The 9883-nt window shown below is 34.7% G+C and overlaps 1 protein-coding gene across 1 annotated transcript; it reads right to left on the bottom strand.

Moving 5' to 3' along the window:
• Positions 1-7075: 7075 nt before the first annotated feature.
• LOC141684509 (uncharacterized) lies at positions 7076-8476 on the bottom strand. The gene has a single exon (XM_074489523.1). It carries the CDS (start codon positions 8199-8201, stop codon positions 7305-7307), a length of 897 nt encoding a protein of 298 aa, XP_074345624.1. The 5' UTR covers positions 8202-8476; the 3' UTR covers positions 7076-7304.
• Between the last annotated feature and the right edge of the window lie 1407 nt (positions 8477-9883).

Raw genomic sequence — 9883 nt, 5'->3', positions numbered from 1 at the left:
CAGCACATACCACTCATACTACTCCACCTACCCTCAGATAATATCTCAAATCATATCTCTCCATTTCACAGACAGTTCAACCTTCATCCTCAGCACCTCCTGTGAAGCCTTCATCTTCCAAGGCTAAGAGGACAAAGACAGTTCCCCAAACACCTCAGAAGAGAAGGAGGATTGTTTTGAGAGATGAATCTGACAGTGAGGAACAGGTTTCTACATCAGAACCTGTTGTCAAAGAAGCTGAGAAAGTTCCTTCTCAGAATGATTCTGCAATTGGGGGATCTAGGCTTCTCAAAAGGCTTAGAAGAATGACTGTTGATGAAACTCCCAAGGAATCCATATCTTCAAAGAGATACAAGAAACAGAGGGCAAAAAGGCCAGTTTCAGATGATGAGGAAGCAGCAGCTAAGGAAGGAGATCAGGAATCTCTGATCTCACAAGAACCAGTTTCTGCTAAAGCCCCTGCTTCTCCATTACCTTCAACTAAGGAGGTTTTTACTGAAAAGGCCAACACACCATCTGTGTCTCCTAGGACTGTATCTCCTGTTAATTCAGGCACAAGTACTGATATTGATATCCAGAACTTGGTTGTGCCTGAAGTATTTTACTTAGAATCTCCAACGGCAACTAATCCATCAACTACACCTGTTACTGATGCTGTTCAAACTCCGGAATTATCTACTACACCTTCTCTGCATCTAGATGCCGATGATCAGAATATAGGTGAGCATCAGGATATGGCTGTTGATCAGAACTTGGAACCAGATCAGCAATTAGAGGATGATCCTGAAGCCTCCATTGCTACTCATACTGTTGTTTTATCAGAAGATACTGATTCTGTAAGTTCTGATGCTGCAAATGCTGGAGATACTGGTGATGCTGCTCTAACTGCAGATGCTGATGAAGTAGGTCCTTCAGGACATGCTCCTCAACAAACTGTTCTTAAATCTGAACTTGTTAAGAAGTTTGTTACAAGAGAAGCACCAGTGCCTTGGAGTGAAACTCCTGCAGGACAGGATTGGACTAAGGAATGGAACTCAGTTACCTGTGCTCCATCTGCAAAGTATCTTGCTGAGCACTTGACTAAAGCTGATGAGATGTTAATTACTGATGATTTCAAAACACAGCTTAGAGTCACTGCATTGAGTACTAAACATCTACAAGGTCTTCATTCAACTACTCATGCAGAGTTACATAAGATTCGGGAAAAATTCATTAAGCAAGAACAGGTTCAGAAGATTTACAAGAAAAAATTCTTCCAACCTACCTTTGACAGAGTTGCTTATATTGAGAAGACTCAAGAGAAACAACAAGCTCAAATTGATGATATTCTGAAAAATCAAGCTTCTCAGCAATCTCAACTTAATGAAATCCAAGCCTCAGTGGAATTACTTGTCTCTCTTCTCTTACCTGCTGATGCCAAAAAGGGGGAGAAAGTAATTAAGTCCAAATGCAAAACTGATAAGACACTGAAGGGGAAGGATCATGAAAATGATGACCATGGAAACTCTGGAATGGGTAGAGGTCATAATTAAGGTAGAGGTTTCTCATCAAGAAAAGCTGAAATCACAAGTCATAGGACAAGTTCTGATACTGGAAAAAGAATTAGTTCTGCTACTGGTTAAAGGATAAGTTCTGATGAACTTTTAGATCTTGATGAAGAAATGTCAAGACAGTTATTTCTTCAGGAAAATCCAGGAATGGACTTGGAGAGTTTAATGGAAGAAGAAGCCAGACTTAAATCAGAGAAAGTCACATCTAAATCTGAAGCTTCTGGTAAAAAGACACTTCCAAAACTCAAAGGCATTGTGATAAAAGAAAGGACAAATACTGAAGCAATATTGGCTAAATCACAACTGCAGATAGATCCAAGATCCAAGTGTAAAGAAAAAGTTGGTGAACCTATCAAGATTTATGTGCCTCCTGAGAATGAAGAAATCACTGATGAAAAGGATGATCTTGCTCTGACTTCAAGAAAAGTTTTTAAGACAACCTCTGACATGACTCAAGTTGTTCAGAGTCAAGAGACAGTAAGTTCTGATATTTCGAAGAAGCAAGTAACCTCTGACATAGCTCAAGTTAACTTGATATCAGAAGATAAATCAAAGACACTCCTACCAGGATTCACTAATGCAAAACAGACTCAATCTTTGAAGACTACTGCAAGTGGTTTTGAAGCAAGAGTAGTTACTGGAAAGGAAGCAAGAGATAAAACTGGATTGGGAAGTGCTGATGAAAGAAGAATACATAACACTACTAATGATCCAACTTCCTTGAGTGAACCAGGTATTGGAGCAACTCCTGAGAGATTGAATCAACTGGAATCTGTACAAATGGTTTACCATACCTACTTGAAAGAACACATCTTGTTGTACTTCATGACAGATGGTAGAGTTTATCATATAAGGCAAAATGCCATTCCATTGAAGTATTTTAAAGAACTGGAGCATGTACTATTCTTACTTCAAGTGAATGACAGATTAACAGAAAGTGCTGCAAACTATTTGAAGGATCAGATTCATAGACAGAAAAGGCTTTATTCTGTTAAGTCTGACAGCACATATCTTCCAAAGTACAGAGATCACAAAGGTGATATAGTTGAAATGAAGCCCAACACTGCTAAAATTATAACTACCTTTTTGGGTTACAGGGCTGTGGAATTCAATCTTGAGTCTGATAAGGCATATTTGATCAGACTAGATCAGGATATAAGAAAAGCTAAGATTAATGATCTCAGGGCTGCAATCTTTTAAATTGGTGAAGTTACTACAGAGCTTAAAGATGCTAAAAGGAGGATGATTGATGAACTTAGATATGCTGAGAAATGTTTGTTGAAGAACTATCTCAGAACAACTCCTGACATCAGAGAGATTAGAAGATGAAGCCAAGTCAAGATCTACAACTTATTAAATTCTGATATTTGTACAGACTAAAGCTGTGATCAGAAGTTAAAGATTGGTAAAGCTTTAAGGATTATAAGTTGTAGTTATCTAGTCTAATTCTCATGCATTTGTACTTAATGTTTTTGACATCATCAAATATCTATTAAACTTATATATTATGCTAATTTATAAGTTGGGGGAGATTGTTAGATATATTTGATAATGTCATGGCTAATATGATTTATGTTTAGTTTTCAGATCTTACTTAAACAGGATAAATCAGTACTTACTGGAAGTCAGGACTTAAGGATATCAGTACTTATATTATCAGGAGATAATCATCAGAAGATGGATATCAGAACTTAAGTACTGAAAGACGTTCAGATAAGGACATCAGCTGATTAAAGGAAAGAAGATCGAGATAAACATAAGAAGAGATATGCATGAAGAAGGAATTCTATGAAGAATAGAATACTTGGAAGAAAAGATATCTAATTGATATATTTTAGGAAGCAGAATTATATTCCATATTAATTAGCGATTATCTTGTAATTGTGTAGTATATAAACACAGACATAGGGTTTACACTATAAGTGTTACATATTCGAGAAGATTATTCATTGTAACCCTAGCAACTCTCATGATATTTGTTCATCACTGAGAGGTAACAGTTCCATACTGTAACAGAGTTTATTGTTTCAATAAAGTTTATTTTCTGTTACTTGAGTTATTAAAGTTCGATTTGATTGTACTTTACACTGTATTCACCCCCTCTACAGTGTGTGTGTGTGACCTAACATTGGAGCTTTACCACACAAATCTTATTCTGGCTTTGATGCCAATTATTGGATCCTAAACAAGGGACAATCCTTGACGCATCAGAATAACACACATAAAAGAAACTTATTATGTAGAACTCACACCGAGTTCCACCAACACAATTTATAGACTATAACAAAGGCAATAGTAAAAGTAAAATGAAGAACACAATTAAGAAGAAGATTTTTTTTGCCAAGTGAAAGAGATTTTTTTCTTATAAATATTGATACTCTATATACAATATAATACACGCCACGAAAAATCTAGCTAATTCACTAATGTTTACATATTATCATAACCATGGGCCTAGTTTAAGACTTAACCCAAAACACCTTTTAGGAAAAAAATACCCGATCCAAGTCGCCGCACCACGGGGAGCCTAATCCGCATCCCGGTGCAAAAAACCCTCCCCGTACTATCTTCTGGACCTTGAAACCGATCTCCACTGTTCAGAATTTAGATAGCTGAGTTAGGAAGACGTTGTCCAAAATTCAGGACGATCCGACTATTGAAACTCCGGAAAACGTAAAAACAAAACAAGCAACTTAACCAGAAAAATTTCTATGAATCTTTCACGTCAGCACCATAAACTAGCCCAACGTTTAGCCTCACACTACTATATAGACAAGGTCACTCGAATGAAATGAAGTGACTATTCAGAGTCACTGGATTGTTTTATAATTCAATTTGATTACCCGTAAATCTTAATTAGATTGTGGACCATTTTTCAAAAATCATATGCTTATTATAAGAATTTTGGATAAATTTGACCGAAAAATCAAAGTCGGTCATTTTTAACTTAATTCCACAGAAATTGAAATGGTCATTATGAGTCTGGTCATTTTTATCTTAATTCAATTGTCTAATTTTATGGACATATTCATGTAAGATCAAGGTACCTAACTACTAACTAATTAAAATTACTTTCTTAAAATTTAAGTATTTACACATAAAATGTATTCTAATGTAAATGAATGAAGGATGGCTGATCATACTAATACAGTATAACGTGTGTGTCTATATATATATAGGGACTGTTCAAATAAAAACAACCTTATAATAAAAACTAGAAACTAGCCTAATATTTTTATTTAGAATGGCTTAGCCCATTAAAAAAATAAACGCTTGATATACATACAGCAATAGTAACACCATCTTCATCTCTGATCACCATCTTCATCTTCCATCACAACTAGTCAATCAAACCTACCATCTCTTATCTACCGCCGTCATCATCCCCGATCTACCTTCATCCGCCGCCATGACCTAAAACTGAACTTTCTGATCCATCTTCAATCACTATTTATATTACATAAATAACTAACTTGTATAATATGAAATGATGAGATTATCGGAGTTGAATGTATATGCCGCAAAGTTGTTGATGCATAAAGTTTTGAACGGTTACGGTGAAATGGGAGGGGGGAAATATATGAAATATAAAATCATTGATAATTGTAAACAACAACCAACAGTTTTCAATAAAACTCGCCGGATCTAAAATTTGAACATGATATATAAACACAAATACCAAATTTTATGAAATAATTCACCAGATTCATACTTTAATCATTGTATTGTACGGCGACAATCACTAATTTGTATAACACAACTCACCACCTTGTATTATAAAAATTACTTAACTGTATATACGAGATACATACATGAACATATGTTTTCTACATAGATTGATGATATCGTCAATCTTGTTGACCAGAGAAGTTAGTGATCTACTACAACTGGAGGTATATTCAATTTATTAAGAAGAAGAAGTGAAGGAGGTGAATGGGTGGATTTAATCGGAGATGAAGAATGGATGACGGGGGGACTAGGTGAAAAGTTGGGGAGAGAGATACAACAGCGGACCACTTGTCGGGGCGAGGCTGTGTAAAATTGGAATGTAAACATGTTATTTATGAAGGGTTTCTAATTTTTATTTTAAGGTTGGTTTCTATTTGATCATGAGCCTATATATATAAGTTGTTACTCTAATAGAAACCAATTTTAGAATAAAAATTAGAAATCAAATAATTTTCTTTTAAAATTACTTCGAAATATAACACATGTGGTATGCAAATCGATCTTTGAGAGATGGAGAAAAATATAGTAAAGTCCGATTAAAAAAACAACTAAAAATTAAACTTAAAATAGAAATTAGAAACTAATCTAAGCCATTAGATCAATTTAATCTAATGTCCGTAAAAGCACCACACTTAACTAATTTGCACCTGCCACACACAATCTCAGCTTTTTCCTTCTGTTTTTTAGTTTGATTATTCCCGTCAAACGGGATTTTTTTTAAATTCGACTTCACTGTATTTTTTCCATCTCTCAATAATTAATTTGCATAACATATATGTTATATTTCGAAGTAATTTATAAATTTTTTTATTTGATTTCTATTTTCTATTCTAAAATTGATTTTTACTAGAAGAGTCCTATGTATATATATCCATATTTTGGTTACTAGAAATTTCGATGTTTTTTCCAGTAAAAATTGTTTCAAAGTTAAATAAATAATAGATGAAATTAAGACAAGAAATGGTACGAAAGAAAGAAAACATACATAATCGGATGCACAAACAAACAAAAAACATACCTATAAAAAATTGTAAAATTTCACAAATTGAACAAAAAAATGAACGTACACAAGTCATACGAATACACAAATACATTATCACTAAGAATTATGAAAAACATTTAAAAATAAAAGGGAAGTTTTGATCCATGATATTTTCTTTTGTTAATTCGTTGTTCGAACCAATTTTCACGTACCTCGACTAACTTGAAGGACTCTTAGCACATTCGTATCTATAGAGTACGACAGTCCATTTACTTCCGTATTTAAGTGAATTCGAACTTTTGATCTTGGCCGCTCTAAACTAACCGGGACATCATCTTTTTATCCATGATATTACTTCATCATTTGAATCAAATAAGAACAGGATGCAACCATGCATGTCTTCACACAATTAGACACAAAAATCAAGCTGGCAAAGGAGAGACTGATGGTGGAAATGAAAGGTGACAAAAACCTGTCAGACTATAAGAATAACAGACAGTCGTAGGTATACATTTTTGACAATTTTACCCTCAACATCAACCAAATACTACCATATTTATGTACCATTGCACAAAATTTAATGACATCAAATCATCTAATCCTTCTATTTTTGGACACCAACATTTATCAATATAACAAACATTCTTATCACATTATTTCATTTTTACCTCTCCGTTAGTGGTCTCTCGTTCTCTTTACAGAATTTCGAGAATTCAAACCTTGTCGAAAATAAGTTGGGTTTTTGGGTGCGTAACGAGCAAAATAAAGAAAATAGATCTGAAACAATACTAAAACATAAATTTCATCACTTTCATATATAGAGATTCAAACATTAATATGATATAAACTACATTCCGGAAACCAAACAACATCATAATACCGACCTTAAGAGTTTTGAGTACAGGATACGACACGACACGGATATGACGCTGAGATTTATACATATACTGCTTAAGTTCATAACATAGTTGATAAAATAACTTAAGACCAGACATAAATTAAACAGATACAGTTGTTCCACCACGATAACACGACACGATTATTTAACGATCGAACGGGCCAGTCGGATCGAGCTGCTTGCAGAGAGCGAGATAAGTGAGATACAGAACACGATCTTTGGCTCCAGTGCGATGATTTTTAGTATGCTTGCAGAAATACTTCAATTGTTCAAGTGTGCAACATCCAAGCATCTGTCCCAGAAGCAAAAACAGCCAATTAATCGTCTTCTTCTTCTCCGAAATCACGGGCTTTACGCTATTCTCCTGATTACAGTACTTGCAGGTAGGAAGAACCGGGTTCATTAGAGTAGCCGGGGCTCGATCATGCATGGTGGATTTATTTTTCGCCATAAACGACCCGATTTCGATAAATTTTTCATGCAAATTAAATTCGATTTGAAACTGGCGTTCACATCTCTTGCATTGCACTTCACCCGAAATTTTCGTGATTTCTTTCGAATCAAGATAACTCAGGGAATGCACGGTAGCTCGTTTAGTTGTAGCCCAAGGGTAAGGTTGAGGAATGTTCTGGCTTTTCGAGCCGTCTCGTGGGGCCTGTGTCGGGTTCCTTCGAACCCGTGCAGGCCCCGTTCGCTGTGCTGGCGGTGCGGTTTCAACAACAACCGGAGGAGATGGTTGTAAAGCAGGAGAGAGATGGAGAGAAGTGAGAGGGACTTGCTGAGTCAGCAAAGCTTGAAGAGAGATCTGCTCAGCTTGTGTTTCTGATTGGAGAGAGTGAGAGTGAGTCTGTGTAGTGAGTCTGCGAGTCCGAGTTGCACTAGGAATGTCTAGAGAGAGAGTTAGAACAACGTTGTTGGTGTTGTCCTGAGAGAGAGATACGTCGTCAGAGTGCATTGGGATCTGCGTGGTGTTGAGATCAACGGCTGGATTTGATTTTCGCTTACGCGTGAGGTCTGGTGTCTCATCGAGGTTGTTATTCATTGTGTTAACGAGAGAGATTCGAGAGCGAGAGAGAGAGACAGAGGGAGAGCGAGAGAGAGAGAGAGAGGGAGGGAGAGAGAGAGAGAGGTTAGGAGTTTATACGAGAGAGGTCTGGAGTTCCATCGAGGTTGTTATTCATGGTGTTAACGAGAGAGAGAGAGATGGAGAGAGAGATGGGGAGAGAGATTGAGAGAAGAGAGAAGTTTGTTCGAATGGATATACATGAGCCCACTACAAGTGTGTGTGTGTATAAATAGGTGTTTCAACTCATGGTATTTGCAAAAAAGGACTATTGCTTTTCTGCCCTTTCATTCGTACAAGATACATTTTTTGTGTATGTATCCATCATTTTGATAAACGCAACAACAAATTTTATCTTTTTAGTTTTTGATTTTTGTTAATTTTAAAAAATTAAGACGAAAATAATTTAGACATTTATCGGCACGTATTCTCAGTCTATACGCAACTGTACAAACTTGTCTATTGTCATCACTGTCTCTACACTACACTCGCCTACTATGTGTAATGTTTATCTCTATGACCTTTTGATTCTAACAACTTTTGGCTATTTTGTATGAAAATGTACATCTAAATAGAATCAAAGACATAAAATTTTGTAGTGAATAGAATAGTCCTAATTGAATATACAATGTTAGTATGTAAAAATGTATATAAAATTAGATATTTGTGAATTTAGAAAAGATATTGGAATAGATAGAGGTTTAAGAAGTTTGATTTTATCATGTAAATTTATGTAATATTTTTTAGGCGGGAAAAATAATACGATATAAATTTGTAATAAAACGTTACCAGTGCGGAGGAAAAGACAAAATAATACAGCAATAATACAGAGGAAGCGCACGTAAGGCTCAAAATGTTGATTTTGGAATCTGTCGAGTACGACAAAGTTAGTCTTTATATGTAAAGTAACGTATATAGGATGATAGCTGACGTAAAATTGTAAGGTTGTGAATTTATACAAGATATTGGAATCTATCGTATGCGACAAATTTGATTTCATAATGAAATTTTAACGTAAAGTTGAAGTATCCATGAAGTTATCGAAGATATTGGATTATATCGATTCGACAAGTTTAGTTTTATCATGTATTTTGATCAACGTGATAAAAATCAGAAACCGGTTCAACTCGATTTTGTTTCGAAAAACGAGTTTTCGGAAATCGGGGGTACTTGGAATGAGTACTCGGATTACTAATCCGGTATTATTATTTTATTCATTTTATCTCTCATATATTCAATTCATTTTATTCTTTTTTTGACAAAAAAAAATCATTTTATTCTTTGTTTTGTGTACGGTACATGTATAAAATTTGTATATATTTTTTGTTAGATAATATATAGTTATAAAAAGTAATAACAAAAAATAAAATTATCTAATTATACTAATAACTTAATTTCACATCGTAAATAATAATGTTTAAGTAGAGGCTAGTTGTTTGATAATTTTTTTACAATATAATCAAATATAAGTTTTAATAAGGTTACACACATCATTCTAATTAATATCAATATTTCATAAAAGAAAGAAGCAAAAATATATTATTTTACGCTTGGTCTTTTTTAGGATAGCTTTTAAAAAAGTTTGAGAAAGTCAATTTCGGTTTGACCTTGAATATTCGACGTCAAAATCGAGTTTTGATCGATTCTTAATAGAATCGGTT

This window comes from Apium graveolens, chromosome 9 (genome assembly GCF_009905375.1).
Source record: "Apium graveolens cultivar Ventura chromosome 9, ASM990537v1, whole genome shotgun sequence".
In the NCBI taxonomy this organism is placed as follows: Eukaryota; Viridiplantae; Streptophyta; class Magnoliopsida; order Apiales; family Apiaceae; genus Apium; species Apium graveolens.
The sequence above is the reverse complement of the archived record's forward strand: the minus strand, read 5'-3'. Positions and strand labels throughout refer to the sequence as shown.

Bases quoted from the DNA above. Each gene is read 5' to 3' on its own strand.
- LOC141684509 (XM_074489523.1), bottom strand. From the start codon at position 8,201: ATGAATAACAACCTCGATGAGACACCAGACCTCACGCGTAAGCGAAAA.